The sequence below is a fragment of the Castor canadensis genome, chromosome 2 (genome assembly GCF_047511655.1).
Source record: "Castor canadensis chromosome 2, mCasCan1.hap1v2, whole genome shotgun sequence".
Classification (NCBI taxonomy): Eukaryota; Metazoa; Chordata; class Mammalia; order Rodentia; family Castoridae; genus Castor; species Castor canadensis.
In genome coordinates, this window is record NC_133387.1 from 158,438,790 (window position 1) to 158,454,543 (window position 15,754).

At 50.7% G+C, this 15,754-nt stretch overlaps 1 protein-coding gene and 1 long non-coding RNA gene across 5 annotated transcripts in view; one reads left to right on the plus strand and one right to left on the minus strand.

Moving 5' to 3' along the window:
• LOC141420843 (uncharacterized) overlaps positions 1–15,708 on the plus strand; it is a 53,324-nt gene extending 37,616 nt beyond the window's left edge. For both annotated transcript variants that reach the window (XR_012445511.1, XR_012445512.1), the window contains 3 exons: positions 141–296; positions 3,009–3,900; positions 7,080–15,708. This is a non-coding gene — a long non-coding RNA (uncharacterized lncRNA). The remainder of the gene's footprint in view (positions 1–140; positions 297–3,008; positions 3,901–7,079) is intronic.
• On the minus strand, positions 295–6,962 carry Pif1 (PIF1 5'-to-3' DNA helicase). 3 transcript variants are annotated; one of them, XM_074066207.1, is made up of 13 exons: positions 6,907–6,962; positions 5,574–6,181; positions 4,680–4,812; positions 4,474–4,599; positions 4,213–4,366; positions 4,024–4,138; positions 3,838–3,944; positions 3,002–3,141; positions 2,585–2,691; positions 1,849–1,936; positions 1,561–1,706; positions 678–869; positions 295–518 (listed from the first exon to the last, which is right to left on the minus strand). In XM_074066207.1, the coding sequence occupies exons 2-13, from the start codon at positions 6,129–6,131 to the stop codon at positions 462–464; spliced, it is 1,923 nt and encodes a 640-aa protein (XP_073922308.1). In that variant the 5' UTR covers positions 6,132–6,181; positions 6,907–6,962; the 3' UTR covers positions 295–461. The 3 variants fall into 3 exon arrangements, with proteins under 3 accessions (XP_073922308.1, XP_073922307.1, XP_020022204.2); XM_074066206.1 differs by having other exon boundaries at positions 295–869; XM_020166615.2 differs by lacking the exon at positions 6,907–6,962 and having other exon boundaries at positions 295–869; positions 5,574–6,874.
• Positions 15,709–15,754: the final 46 nt, after the last annotated feature.

The window sequence follows — 15,754 nt, forward strand, 5'->3', positions numbered from 1 at the left end:
GCTAACTAAATCTCTTTTCAAAGTACTCAACTCTTGGATATTCTGTCATAGTAATACAAAAAGGACTAAGATAGTCCCCTGCCACAGAGGCCTGGTGCTGCTCCTAGAACACCTGTCTTCCCTGCCTCTCCCCTCTGCAGCCCAGAAGAAAGGGTATTCAAGACTCTGTGGCTTGGTGTCCACCTCTCACAGAGAGATTTGTCCTCTGACACCAAGTACCAATTCCCAACTGGCACTGAAAGAACTACTTGTGACACTGGAAATGGCTCACAAAGGCAGAAACTGAGGCACAGCTGGTAAGTGGGAAGCACTGTCCCTTTAACACTGTCATGAGACTGAAAGCCCGGAAGGAATAGAGGAAGGGACACGGGCCCCCTCCCCTAGTTATTCCCTGGGTCTTGGTTCACTAGGGAACAGAAGCTTAGGGAGTCTACCCTTTGTCCTCTGTTCACAGCTGAGGCTCAGAAGTTTGGGTCCGTGTTCTCCTGGTCTGAGTTTACCTCATCATCTGGGGACTCCTGGATCAGAACCAGAATGCCAGTTACCAACTTGTGCTGTTTCTCAGATAATATTCTAGGGTCAGCATTTCTTTCCTCCTGCCTCCAGGAGGGCTTTGCCATCCCAGCTCCCACCCTGCCCACAGCCACAGGATCCACTATTGGGTGATTCCCACTTACCATACTGAGGCCCCTGCCCTGCCGCAGGGTGGCATAGAAGTGCAGCACACGGGGGTCACAACGAACCACCATAGGGTCAAAGTCCAGTACACGTAAGCCCTGTAGGCTTCGAGCCCGGGAAAGGGCCACATAGGCTTGACCACTTGCAAACACACGGCTCAGAGAGATCTCCACACAATCCAGAGACATGCCCTGGGGGATGGAGGGACAGAGATAGAGCCAGCTTAGCCTGAAGTCTCTTGCAACCAAGAGACCCATCCTTCACTAGACAGCTACTGCTCCTGGCTGTCCTTGCCCAGGCCAGAAAGTCTCTAACACAGGGAGAGCCTGACAGAAGATGGGACCTGAATTTGAGAGGACCAGAATAAGAGCTTAGTCTCTGGGTCAGACAGGTGTAGAACCGAAACGTGGCTCTGCCACTCAGTAGCTGCGTGACCCTGGACACATTCCTTAGCCCTGTGGTTTACTCCTCTGTAAAATAGGAAGCTGAGTGCCAGAGGCTCACACCTATAATCCTAGTTACTCAGGAGGCAGAAATTAGGAGGATTGAGGTTCAAAGGTAGCTCTGGCAAATAATTTGAGAGATCCTGTCTCAAAACTACTCAACACAAAAAAGGACTGGTGGAGTAGCTCATGCCGTCCAGCAGGCATGAGGTCCTGAGTTCAACCCCCACTACCACAAAAAAAAAAGAAAAAAAAAAAATCCCGAAAAGGAGAGGAGGAGGTAGACTGGGAAATTCACTAAAGAAAGGTTTATTTGGGGTGGGAGGGGAAGGGGTTAGTTCTGCTCCTGATCTGGAACTTTCCATCCAAAGCCCGCACACCCAACACGTCCTGGGCATATCCTGTCCACTCTGCCCTGCCCTGTGCACTGAGTAGTCACCTGGCTCTTGTGGATGGATATCGCCCAGGCCAGCTGAAGGGGCAGCTGCTGCCGGCTGAGGAGCTGGCCCCCAGTGGTCTGCACTGTCCAGCGGTCAGCATGGATGACCTCAGTGACTCCACACAGGAACCGTACCTGGGGCAGCCCTGAGGAACGCATGGAGAAGTCAGCCATGCTTCATGGGTGAGGGGCGGGGAGCAGAGACCTTCAGCCTTTTCCCACCTACTCACCCTATGGGTTTACCCTGCTACAAACCCAAGTAACATAACCCCCTCCACCTTGGCTTACCTCTCCCTTCAGCCTCGAATCCAACTACCACCCCCCGAGCACCATTCACCAGGCCCCGGGATACCGCCAAGTTCTTCACCAGCATCACCTGCGGGGGAAGGGGTCGTGTAGGAGTGGGACCGTCCCTGGGCCTGGTCCCTCTCAGCAGCACTATTTGGAGGGTCATGAAAAGGCACCAAGTCCCAATCCTTTGCTGTGCCATCAGCTGACCGCTTTTTTATTTTCCTGGGTCTCAGCTCCCCTTTTTTCACAAGGGAACAGCATTTGCTCAGCTGGCCACAGAAGGTGGTAAAGCTGGTAAGGTAACCTACATCCCTGGGCTTTGCAAAGGGTCTGTTATGGAGGCCACAGATCTTAAGGGATGGTCCTAAGTCCTGCCACCCCTCTCAGCCACATTGTCATCATTTCCCAATGGGTACCCTCTGGACCTAAGGAAAGTGTCCCATTCTGGCCCAACCCCCATCGCGGGAGGAATCAGGACCTGCCCACCTATAAGATCCACTAAGACTGCCATGGGGGAGCTATTTCACTGCTTTAAGAGACCAGCTAAGCTTTAACCAGTACTGCTTGGAGGAGCTCCAGGTGTGTGTGTGTCGGGGTGGGGGTGGGGCAATGGAAAGCTTAAGACAGAAAGATAGAGGGAGGTTTTGCTGTGGTCACAGCTTGGCCCACTGGCTGCAGAATGGCCTGGGCAGAGGGGTAAGGGTCATGTAGGACAGCTCAGATTCCCACTCACCTGGGCCCCCAGTTTTAGCTGAAGGAGCTGGCTAACAGGACACTGGGCATCCAAGGTCTGGGCTAGCTCAGGGTTGCTGTCCATAGCCTCAAAGCTGTGTACCTCACCTGGGAAAGGAGAATTGGGAAAAGAGATTATGAATTACTGACATGTAGTTTAGCTTCTAAAAACACAGTATTAGACCAGGGTGTGTCGGGGAGGGAACGGGGGGGGGGGGGGGGGGGCAGCTCAGGCCTAGCTGGGGTTTTGGAATCAGCTCACCATACCTCTTAGGGACACAGTTACAGCTGCAAATGTAAGGTGATTATGGCTACAGAGGCTGGGAGCCTGAAGAGCCAAATGACACCATGGGCCCAGGCTGCCTGGGGGCCACACCTGCCTGATGGCCTCTCCCAGCTGATCTTGCTTTCTGCTTACCTGGCAGCTCCTGCAGCCGCCTCTCATTAGTGAGGACCACGTCATCCTGGTGGGTACAGAGCCTCGTGGCCACAATTCCATCTCGTCCCACTTTGTGGGCAGCTGTGCCCCTGAGCTGGCGGGTCACCTCATCAGAGCACCTGTGGAAGCTGGACTGTCAGGACAGAACTCACCTGAACACCAAAGAAGGTGGGGAACAGGGCAGCATGACCTGAGTAGCAGGCCAAGTGACCAGAAAAGGGGACAAGAGCAAGATTTGCTAGCCCCCAGGCCAGCCAACTTGCCCCTTCTCCACGTGGACCTTGGACGTGAAGAATGAGCATGGGGTGGGGGTGCTGCTGTGATCAAAGCTGGGCCCCATTCCCTTTGATCTGCCCTTGGCTACCCTCCTACCCCACAGTGCTCCTAAAGAAGCTGGATATGATGAGTGAACACAGTCCAGAGGTTTACAGGTTGATACCCTGTAATGCTGGCAACCCTGTCATCAGATCAGCGGCTGCCTTGAATGAAATACCTTTCCTATGTTTCTATAGGGTTTTGTTGCTGTTGTTGTTTTGAAACAGCATCCCACTTTGTAGCCCAGGCTGGTCTCAAACCCTCAATACTCCTGCCTCAGCCTCCTGAGTAGCTGGGATTACAAGTATGCACTATCACACCTGGCCATGATGCTCTTGACTATAGTCTGAGTGGCCCAGTGCCCTGCCTGAGCTCCTTTTCCCATATAGACTTTGCTCCTGAGGACAGCATCTCTCCTGCTTCCCTGGATCCTTGTGCTCCACTCAGACCCATGCTTGAATCCTCATCCCATGGCCTCTTCTCTGTTCACCAAGGCCCACCTGCCCAGCCTCACAGCCTGCAGCAGAGAGATGAAGGTCTTATCCGCCTGTCTCCACACCTCGGTTAGCTCCAGGGTCACTGGAACACACCTCCTCCAGCTCTTGGCCTGGTGGAGGCAGGGTGGGGGTGAGTCAGGGAGCAGAGGGGACTCCCACAGCAGGGTAGGGTCAGCAGGTGAGTGGTACCTGGAAGCAGAACTGAGGGGGCTGGGATCCCTTGGTCACTGGCGGCAATTGCAAGAAGTCCCCACAGATGATGAGCTGGATCCCTCCGAAGGGCTTATTCCGCTGTCGAACAGCTCTGGAGGGGAGCAGGGAATGCTTTAGAGGCTGGGTGGGCAGGTTCCACTTGGGAGACCACACACACATACTGACCTAGCCACAGCCTCCAGCTTGTCAAACAAGTCAGCTTCCACCATGGAGATCTCATCAATGACCAACCGTTGGCAATTCAGCCAGCCCTGCCGCACGCCAGGCCTCTGGGCCAGGGCCACACACTGGGCCAGGGGAGCCTTGCCTGAGCCGATGCCTGTGAGTGACACTATTCAGCCTGGGCTGAGCTCCCAGCCCCTGTCAATCCTGGTCTCTCCCTCCCTCTCCCTTTCTCTCCGCTCAAGCCCAGGGGTTCCCATTTACCTGCAAAGGCATGGAGGGTGGTGCCCCCAATGTGGCAGGCTGCCACCCCAGTACTGGCAGTGGCCACAGTGCCTGTTGGGGGCAGTGAGCCCAGGATACGCTTCAGCAGATATGACTTCCCTGTCCCTGGGCAGGGGGAAAAGTCAAGGCTGCTGCTTCTCCATCCCACCCTGCCACTGTCACCTCCAGTCCCATTTGATCTCTACCTGCACTCCCAGTGAAGAAAATGCTCTGGCCCTTCAGGACCACCTTCAGCACAGCTGCCTGTTCCTGAGAGAGCTGTGGCTTGTTGGGGGATAGGCTCAGCCTCTTCACAGGTAGAGGCCACTTTGGGGCTTCCTGGGGGAAAACAGGGCTGTCTCAGAGCCTCCTGCCACCCTTGGCCTGTGTGCAATGCAGGCCTGGTAGCCCTTTGTCTTTTTGATGGCTTCACTCCTTGGAATTCTTGGGCAGCTCTAGTTCACTTGAAGATCTTGCAAATGACTACTGAGATCCAGGCCTCTCCTTGTGCCCTGAAGACTCCTGGTGTGGAGGGAGTCTGGATACCCCCTTGGGTTCCTTAACTCAGGTTCTGTCACACAACTTCCCTTCTCACTTCTCTTCCTATTACATACCTCTCATCTCGAAACACCCAAGGAAAACCCTGACTAGCCAGGGCTGGACCTTGCTCCATCTCTAGCTTCTCACCAGCTTAGTCCCAAGCCCCTGTGTGTGTGGTCCATGACCCACAAGAAGCTCCCTTCACCTGACTGAACAATGGGCTGCCCCGATACTGCTAACCACTATTTTCTGCAAAACCAGCTCTTTCCTGGGGTGACTACTATTCCTATTTTCCTTTCCAAGTCTCCTGCTGTGGCCTCCTCTGCTCTTTTAATGTGGCCTGAACGCTTGTTTCCTGTTTTCAATTGCCGTCTATTATCTATGTTTCCCAGATTCCCACATTCTTACTCAGACGTCATATTCAGATGTCCCATAGGCATCTCGGAGGTCAACCTGCAGGGCCCCCAATACCGCCGCTGTCTTCTCCCATCCTTGGGTAGTTTGTGTCTCAAAGAGTAGCACACCCACCCTCAAAGGCGTCCCCCCTTTCCAGTCCTCACCGTGCTGGACTTGTCCCCCATCCGGGGCTCGGCCATCTGTTTTGCCAGTGTGGTGTCCAGAACCCGAGTGGCCGCTACACGCCGCAGTTCTTCGGGCTGCACGGGGCTTATGGTGACGAAGTCTCTGGGCCGCGGGCCGAGCAGTTGCGCACGGGCGGAGGCCCGCCCGGGGCCCGGGGCAGCGGCCAGCTTGAGGCGCAGCGTGCGCAGGAAGCGGCGCAGGCGGTCCGGGGGGCAGTCGGAGAGCATCAGCTGCACGGCGCCGGCCGGGGGGGCCCCGTCCGCTGGGAGCCGGAGCGTGCTGCGCCCCGCCGCGGCGAAGCGCGTGAAGAGGCGCGCCTCGCGCAGGGGAAAGCAGCGCGGCCGGCCCGCGGGCCCCGGCGCCTGCAGCCGCAGCATCAGCTCCCGGCGCTCGTTGCGACCGAGGTTCAGGTCCGCCGTGCGCAGGAATTGGCGCCTCCGCGGCTGCCCGCCGGGACTCAGCTCCTCCAAAGCCACACGGCACCGCAGCTCCGCGTCCTCACATTCCGCTGCCGCTGTCTCAGTGCCCGAGACCATAGCCTCCTCTGAAGTTCTTCGAAGAAACTGGAGTCTCGGAAATTCGGAATCTAAGGGGTGGTATTGGTATAGGGGTCATGATGGACAACACTGTCAAGACCATCCATGGGGAAGGGGGTAGAAATGACCCAATCATTGTATATATATATATATATATATATAAAAGACCACCTAGAGTCACGGTGGCTGTAAAAGTGCCCTGGGGCTAACTGAAAACTCACTCTAGATATGCACACAATTCCTGGAGCTGTGGATGGGTAGCGTCAAATGCTCTCGGGACTGTGGAGCTTCGGTTGCCCTGCAAGGGTCACATTAGAAGGTGGTCCCTGCTTTAAGAGACACTTGGCCGGCACAGGAAATCATCAAGGTCCTCTCCCTAGGAAGCAGGAAGAATCGCACGTGGGGAGATGGGAAAGGAACTGACATGTACCGAGTGCCTTCGATCTCCGGGTACCTTCATTGGTTTATATATAGCCAGTCGGGTCTCACTGTTACAGAAGTGAAAACCGGCTGGGATAGGCAAATTCATTTGCCCTTCCTAAGTCACACGGTTAGTGGGTTATCAAGGTCAGTGTGATTCCGATGCCCTGGGGCTTTCCATCTCCAAGATGGGGATGGGGTGGAGAATTCATGGCTAGGGAATTCACTAGGGATCCCCTGGACCCGGGAATCCGTGCTCCCCTTTTCTGATCCACCTGTCTACACCCTCCCGGAGGGGACCCCTGGAAGAATCAGGCTCTTTGCCTCCCACCTGAGGGCTCGGACAGTCACTCACTTGCGTGGCTCTCGGAGGAATAAGATCAGAAGTGGCCCGCACCGTAGCTGAGAAACTAGGAACTTTCAAATACTAAGGACAGAAAATCACCCTATCATCAGCCGGGTCTTTAAATTCTCCAGCCAATCGGAAGCGGGGGCGTGACCATAGGCATGTCTTTCGTTTTTTTCCAGCTCCTGAAGCCTGGGTTGTACCAATCGCTCCACTGAGGAAGGAGGGTCTTTGAGGTGGCTGAGCCTGCGTTATCCGGTAAATGAGTTGGAGCTAGAGGGAGTAGGCAGGAGCGCTACGCCGCGAGTGGTGTAATGACATCTAACTTAGCACCATTATTTCAACAGCTCCTCCCCTTCTGGCCCGCTCACAGAAGCTGAGCCTTGCCTTAGGGAAGATGTTTCTTGTCTCCCAATGCTTTGTTTCTATTCACAGTACCATGGACTCCTGGGCATCCCACCCCAGACCCTCCTAAGAATCGTTTAATGCATTTGTCTTTCCCCCCTTGCTGAGGCCGGTGAGTAAGGAATTCTGAGACCTGTACTAGGTGTCCAGAGGGTTCAAGGAAAGCTAGTGAGTCTCTATCTTCGGGAAATTCTTATCACTCATTGTTGCACTAGATGCTCAGAGGATTTTATTTTATTATTCACTTACTTAGTTTTGAGATGGGGTCCTGCCACATTGCCCAGATTGTCTTCGAACTCCTAGGTTTAAGGGATCTGCTTCGCTCAGCTTTCTGAGTAGCTGGGACTACAGAAGAGGCTATTGTCCTGAGAATTTACTTTGTGTGTGTGTGTGGTGATTCTGGAGTTTGAACTCACGGCCTACACCTTGAGCCACCCCAGCTCTTTTTTGTGATGGGTTTTTTCGAGATAGGGTCTGCAAACTAATTTGACCTGGAGGAGCTGTGATCCTCCTGCTCTCTGCCTCCTGAGTAACTAGGATTCCAGGCGTGAACCAATGTCGCCCGGCGAGAATTTAATTTAATTATCATTTTTCCTCTTTGAAGCTTGGAATTCCATAACTGGAAGTGATCTTGTAGATGAGCCCAGTCACCTCGGTTTGCAGATAATGCTGGCCTCCATAGATTAAACTGCCCTTATTTTTCAAATGAGTAAAAACAAGATTCCAAGACGTTTTACGGAAGGTCACATAGCTTACAAGTAGCAAAATAAAGCCTGGAACTCAGGCTACCTGTTTACTTAACTACTTTTGCCCAACCACACTGCTCCCAGGTGACTGACCTAACTTTCTGAAGGGAGTTGGACTGAATCTGGACTGGAATCGTAGTTCCTGCCAGTGAGATGTTTTCAAAATGCCTCAAGCCTATGCAAAAATGGGAGGAAGATGAAAAATTCTAAAATGATTGATAATTGCACAACTCTGTGACTAATATTAAAAACTGTTGAATTGTATGCTTCGATTTCATTGTACAGCATGTGAATTATACCCAATAAACTTTTTGGAGTTTTGGGTGTTTGAACTCAGGTCCTTTTCACTTGATAGGCAGGCACTTTACCACTTGAATCATGTGCCCAACCCTGTTTTATTTATTTATTTATCTATCTATCTTTGAGGGGTTTGGGGGTCTTGATATGTTGCTCAGGCTGAGCTCAAACTCCTGGGCTCAAGCAATCCTCCTGCCTCAGTATCTTGAGTAGCTGGGACTACAGATGTGCATGAAACCACCTGATTCTCAATAAAACTTTTAGAAAGAAATCATGAAAAGTATTTTCTCTTCAGTGTTGTCTTGACATGTTAAGCATTAGTTGAATAGGTTGTTATGCATGAGTAAATTAGTAATTAATAGGTTAAGGGAAAAAATTAGTAATAGGTTAAGGAAAAAAAAAAAGTGAAGCTTGCCAGGCACAGGTAGCTCATTCCTGTAATCCTAGCTACTCAGGAGGCAGAGATAGGAGGATCGAGATTTGAAGCCACCCCTCGCAAATAGTTCTTGAGACCCTATCTCAAAAATGCCCATCACAAAAAAGGGCTGGTGGACTGGCTCAAGGTGAAGGCCCTCAGGTCAAGCCCCAGTACCACACACGCACAAAAAAAGTGAAGTTCACTGTGGTAGGTAGAATAATGACACTCCCCCCAAAAAAGAGAAAGTCCATGTCCTAATCCCCAGAATTTGGGAATGTTACTTTACATTGCAAAAAGAGACTTTGCGGATGTGATTAAGATTTTTGAAGCTAGTGTGATGGTATTGTGTCTGTAATCCCAGCAGTAGAGAGGCTGAGGAAGGAGGGTCTTGAGTTCCAGCAGACCTTGTCTTAATTTTTTTTTTTTTGAGAGGTGAAGATTATTTTGGATTGTTTGGGTAGGCTTAATAATGTAATTGGGGTCTTTAGGAAATAGAGGCCATTCAGAGACAATGTGACAAAGGAAAATTGGGCTGGGGAAGGAGAGGAAGTTACTGTTACTGCTGGTTTGAAGATAGGAGAAAGGGCCATAAGTAAAGCCAGGAATGGACGTGGCCTCAAGAAGCTGGGAAATGCAAGGAAGTGGAATTGTCTGCTGGAGTCTCCACAAGGAATACAGCTTTTGATTTTAACACAGTAAGACCTCCAGAATTGCAAGATAATTTGTGTTAAGCTAGTAAATTTGTAGTGATCTGTTACAGCATGCGAGGCAAGCGCCCTACTACTCAGTTCTATCCTCGGCCCTTAATTTTAAATTTAAATAAATTAAAGTGAAATGAAATTCAAATTCAGTGCTCTCAAATTCAGTGCTCAGTAGTCACATGTGGCTACTACACTTGTGACACGTAGAACAATCTCTCATTGCACAAAGTTCTAAAGACACTGTCATCACCTAGAAGCTTCCTCATCTCCCTTCCCAGTCCATCCTCACTCTAAATCCAGAAACGCTGTTGTCATATTTTTACAGATTAGTTTTGCTTGTTATAAATGGAATTATCCAGTTCTTCATTCTTTCATGTAAGGCTTTCTTTCACTTACCAGAATGACTTAGATTCACAGTGTTTCTGCTGCTGCTTTATTTTTATTGCTGAGTACTGTTACCTGTTTTCATGCTGATGAGTTATCTGAGTTTCCTGTAGATTTAGGTTTTAATTTCTTTTGAACAAGTTCCAAGGTAAGAAATTCTAGGTCGTAGAGTAGATGTAATATTCAGTGTTATATGAACCTGCCAGAGATTTTTCCAAAGTACGAGCAACGGCGTATCCTTGTAGAGAAAGGAACCCAGCGCTTCACTAGACACCGCGTCCCAGGAGATTAACTGTGCTCGGGCTCCACCCCTCCCCGCCCACCGCGAACCGCCTGCCATCTGGATCCTGATTGGTCGGTACAGGAGGGAGGCGGAGCCAGTGGGAGTCTCACATCTGGAGTGCGACTTCCTCCCTGTCTGCCTTGGGCTGTTTTGCCCGTCTGCCCTGTGGTCGACTCGCTACTGCCGCCACCAGGTCAATTCCTAACGAGTCCCAACACTGCTCCCCAATTTCCTCGCCTAACCCAAAGCCTAGTTTGGAGGCAAGCTCTCAGGGAGAATGGGTTTTCTCCATTAAGAAATTTCCTCCTCGAGAACTTCCAGATGTCTTATCTGCTCTCTGTTACTGGAGGTCTCAGTCCAATCTCTGGCTCTGCGGTAACAATGACATTAGTGAAGGGCGATATCATGTGATACTCAAAAGAGCCGTGTCCTCCACTTCACTATCCTTTCTCCGAAAGCTTTGCCCTCCTCCTTTTGCGGCCCGAAGCTTGCCAGGAGAGTCTTGGAGAGAAGCCGAACAGGAAAGAGTATTTGTTTTGTGCTCTTGCAGCCTTCGGAGCACAAACCTCACGTCGCGCTGCTTTCTCACCCTCAGGGGACACTTTCATTTTGTTGATCCTCTCCTTGAAGGTGCTTTTCCTTTATCCCTTCTTCCTGTTCCTCTCCCTCTCCTTTCTCCCTTCCCTTTCTCCGTCCCTCCTTTCCAGTTTCAAGACTTAATTATCATGCCAATTTTCAAAATTTTATCTCCAGCCTGCTCTTCTTCCTTGAACTCCAGGGGACATCTGCATTCGTCCTCAAATTCCCTTTTCCCTGAACAGTCTTCAGTCTCCTTCCAAAAGCCGTTAAACCCTTGTTTTTCTCCTGTCTTCATCTCAGATGGCACCACTATTTGGGGCTCCACTTAAAAACCTACACCACATCTTTGATTCTTTCCTCACCTACCACATCCAATCCACCACACTGAGACATGTTGATTTTTAACTCTAGAATTTTTTTGGTGGTGGTACTGGAATTTTAACTCAGGGCTTCATGCTTGTTACCCAGGCAACTAGAGTCACTCCACAAGCCCCAAAGTGTATTTTGAATCTATTCACTTCCTTCCATCTCCACCCCACACCCTAAAGTTAGCAGGCTGTCCTCTCTCCCCGAATTACAGGAGTAGTCTCCTAGTTTTCCCTGGGTTCCTGGCTTCCACTCTGCCCCCCTACAGTGCAGTAGGTGGGATCTTTTTAAACATATAAATCAGATTCTGTTGTACTGCCAAAAAATAAAAGAATTAGATTTTGTCACTGCTCTACTTAAAAGGCCTCAATGACTCCAGGCTATTCCTCTTGGAATAAAACCCTTAGCCCTAGTAAGGAATGTAGCTCAGTGGAAGAACACTTACTAGTGTGTAGAAGGCCCTGGGTTCAGTCCCCAGCACTGCAAAAAGCCAACAAAAACCCCACAGCCTGAAGCCAATCCTGCCCAACAGCCTTCCTCAACAGCTGGCTGCGATGCCAGCTCAAGCCTACCACTCTCCTTTGCTCACTATGCTTCTGTCACATTGTCCTTTCCCAGTGTGAGGCAGTGGTATGTACTTGTAGTCCCAGCTTCTTGGAACACTGAGGCAACAGGATCCCTTCAGCTTAGAAATTCAAGGCCAGCCTGGGCAACATGGCAATACTCCTGTCTCAAAACAAAAAAATGTTCCTGAGCCGGGATCTTTGCACTTCCCTTTTCCTCTGCATGAGATGCCCTCTCCCTTTCACCCCACCTCTTCATGTGATTGTCTTTTTCTTATCTTTCAGGTCTCAGTTGAAATATTCATTCTTCAGGAAGACTTTTCCCTGCTGGACTTAGTGGTTTATGCCTACAATCCCAGTACTCCTGGGGTCCTCCTGACTGAGGCAGGAGGATCACAAGTTTGAGGGTAGGCAGAACTAGATAGCAAGTTTGAGGTCAGCCTGTACTACATGGTGAGACACTCAAAAAATCAAAAGGAAAGAAAGAAAAGATAGGTTTCCCCCTACGACAAGCATATCTAAAATGGGCTCCTGTGGTACTGTTGTTGCCCTGATATTTCCTTTGTAGAGCTTACAATAGTCATTATCATGTTCATTTGTTTATTTGCCTGTCATCTCTTTCTGCTAACCTCATGAGGGCAGGGATCATGCCTGCAGCCCTTATGACTTTCTTCCTTATATTCAGAGCAGCACCTGACACAAGTGGACTTTCAATAGGTGTTTACTGGGTGAATCAATACATAGTGAAAACACTCTCTCCAAGATCTGATCTGTTTACTGTCTCTTGAATAAGAGTCTATAACTCTCAAACCACTGCCTGATTCAAGGCTCCAACATATCCACCTGCATTTTTGGACCAACCTCCTATCCAATGGATTTTCCTGTCTCTCTTGCCGGGTCACTCCATTCTCCACATAGCAGTTACACAAATGAGCCTGTAAAATGAAAATGAGATTGGGCACACCCTGCTTCAGGCTTCAGTGGTCCCTTGCAGGAGGAATTTCATATCCACTCCATGAGCACTCAAAGCTCTTAGTGCTCCTCCTCCTCCCTGCTGCTCCTTGGAGGCCTCTTAAAACTTGCCCCTTCACCCACCATCATATGACCATGATGAACCCACCCATGGCTCCCCTAACAAGTCAGGTGTCCTATAGTTCTCACTTTTGTGAGATGTTCTTTCTTCCCGTTCTGCCTCCTTATTTAGCTAACCCTGTTAGAATACAACTCAGCCCCTCCTCTGTGGAGGACCCTTACACAGCACTGTGTATCCTCCATCATCAACACCCTTCTGAGGACTTGTCTCCCCTCCCAATGATTCACCAGCTGTGCAAGGGAGAGCCCAGATCTTTTGTGACCTGATCACACACAGCTTCCATAAGAGGTCATTTGGTAGGGAGCATGGACTCCACAGTCAGGCAGGGCATGAATTCAGTCAAGTGACTTTAACCAGGTCATTTAACTTTTCCAAGCTGCAGGGTTTTTTTTGTTTTTGTTTTTGTTTTTGTTTTTTTTTTTTTTGTGGTACTGGGGCTTAATCTCAGGACCTTGTGCTTGCAAGGCAGGTGCTCTACCACTTGAGTTACACTTCTAGCCAAAAGTTCAGATTTTTTTGTGGTACTGGGATTTGAACTCAGGGCCTCATACTTGCGAGGTAGGAGCTCTACCAGCTGTGTTGGGTATTTTTGAGATAGGATCTCTTGAACTATTTGCCCAGGGCTGGCTTCAAACAGCAATCCGCTTGGTCTGTGCCTCCTGAGTAGCTAGGATTATGGTGTGAGCCACCACCAGCACTGGGCAAGCTTCAGATTCTTGATCCATAAAATGAGACTAACAATTGTATCTATTTTGGGGGTGGGGGTGGGATGATATTTGTAAGGATTAAATGAGATACATGAGTTTAGCACAGTGAGCAAGAATGAGACTCCTAAATTCTTTTGGAAAGTGCTCCACTTAAGAAGCACTCCAAGGGGGTGGGGGCAGGGGGGAGAAATAAACCAAGCCTTGTATGCACATATGAATAATAAAAGAAAAATGAAAAAAAAAATAAGAAGCACTCCATAGACTTTGTTGATGGATTAAATGGAATACATGCAAAATTTACACTTTTACCCAGAACCTCCAATCATTTTCCATTGCCCCAAGGTTAAATTGTGGTACAACCTACATCACCCTCTCTACCCTGAGCTCTATCTGCGTCTCCAGCTTGCCTTCCCACCCCATCCCCAACTCATGCTATTCTGTTTCATGCCTTTGTGCCATTGCTTACACTGTCCCCTCTGCCCAGAATGCCTGTCTTACCCCTTTGCCCTGGTTTTGGTGCCACTCTGTGCATTTACCTTCTTATGTTTAACACATAGTATTCTCATTTGTTTGCATGCCTTTCTCTTTCCATAAAGGACAGGGGCTCTGAGCACTGTCATATCTCCCAGTAGTGTGGGGCTTGAATAAATACATGTGGTGTGGAGGCAACAACTGGAGGACCAGCATGGGCTGGGTGGGGAAACTGAGGCCAGAATGGTTATCAGTTGGCTTCCTCCCCAAATGACAGTCAATTGCATATCAAAATCCACCTGACTACACTGCCTCTGCCCCTAACAGCACTGCTTCTGTGCAAAAATATGTATTTCCCCAGGGCCTCTGGTTTCCTGCAGGTAAATCCTGGTTCCAGATACAAGATGTTCTGAGGCTTCAGGCAAGGACTACACAGCTCTTAAGACTGAGGGAACAGCTGGGCACTCAGTGCTAGTGGCTCACACTTGTAATCCTAGCTAGTCTGGAGGCAGAGATCAGGAAGTTCACAGTTCAAAGCCAGCCACAGGGGCAAATAGTCCAAAAAACCTGTCACAAAAAGAGCTGGCGCAGTGGCTCAAGCCGTAAGAACACCTGCCTAGCAAGTGTGAGGCCCTGAGTTCAAACCCAGTAATGCCAAGAAAAAAAAAAAAAGACTGAGGGAACAAAACCATGTGCCTGTAAGAGGCTGCTACATACTCACTTTCTCAGATCCTCAAACTTTGTTCCACCCCTTACATGAAGGAGGGAAAGTGTGCCACCACCTCCTTCCCCCTTGACCCTAGGGCCCCAGGCTACTTTCTTCCACTCTGGGCTGGAAATATCCTGGGAGCCTGAGGGCCAGCCCAAGGCGGTGAAAGGGGAGCTTGGTTAACTGGTATAGCTGCTGCTGTAGTAGCCAGCTCCAAAGGAGTTCACCATTTATCCCACATGAACTTAATTCTCCATGCGGTGGGATGGGGCAGGGCTGACCAGGAAAGCTTGGGGGAGGAGGAGGCTGCTGCTGGAGGCTGCGATGTTGCCACTTTCCCTGTGGTCCTCTGTCTCTCCATGTAAAATGAGGGGGCACTGTATAATTAAAACCATTCTTTGATGGTCCCTAACACTTCACTCTTCGGTAATGTCAGGGTTGCAAAATCACCGCTGGATGTAGTGAGGGTCGGAGGGTCCGAGAGGGGATTGAGCGATGCCCAGGGAGGTCAAGATCGCACCGCGTTTGGGGACGCCCCCCCGAGAGCCAGGGGTAGACCCCCCCCCACAAAGGACTCCAGAGTCCAGACTCGCAGCCCCAGGTCTTCCTGTTACATGACCCTCTGGACCAGAGACCCGAGTTCCAGGCTGGGCCCGGCTCAGAGGTTCCAGGGAGAAGAGGACCAGGCTATCACGACTGCCCCAGCGTCTGGGAGGAAAAAGGAGGAGCGTCTTTGTGCACTCATCTGCGGGCCGCCTTTGGCAGCTGGGTCCAGTCCGGTAACCCCAGCCCACTTGGTCAGGAGACCTCAAAGCAACCAGCCGCCAATGCCTCCAGCGCGCGCCCTGTCCACCCCATCCCGGCCCCGCCCTCAAGCCCCTCCCGCAACCCTAGCCTTGGTCACTGGGCCGGAAGCCCCCTTCCCTTCTCCCTGCCGCATCCCCCCGCAGTCAATACCCGCTCCTAGTCCATCTCCAGCCGTGGGTCGGGGAAACCTCTCTTCCCCCTGTCCCGCCCTGTTCTTCCTGCTCCAGCTCCGCCTGAGCTCCTCTGTCCAGTCCCCACGCCCACGCCCGGCCCCACCCCCAGCTCGACCCCGCCCCGGCCCCGCCACGCCCATTTCCCGCCCCAGGCC

Bases quoted from the DNA above. Each gene is read 5' to 3' on its own strand.
- Pif1 (XM_074066206.1), bottom strand. From the start codon at position 6,131: ATGGTCTCGGGCACTGAGACAGCGGCAGCGGAATGTGAGGACGCGGAG. The intron at 4,139-4,212 runs GTCAGTATGTGT...GCTCCCCTCCAG, and splicing joins AAGCTGGAGGCTGTGGCTAG to AGCTGTTCGACAGCGGAATA. The intron at 2,692-3,001 runs GTAAGCAGAAAG...CTCCTTTCCCAG, and splicing joins GCGGCTGCAGGAGCTGCCAG to GTGAGGTACACAGCTTTGAG.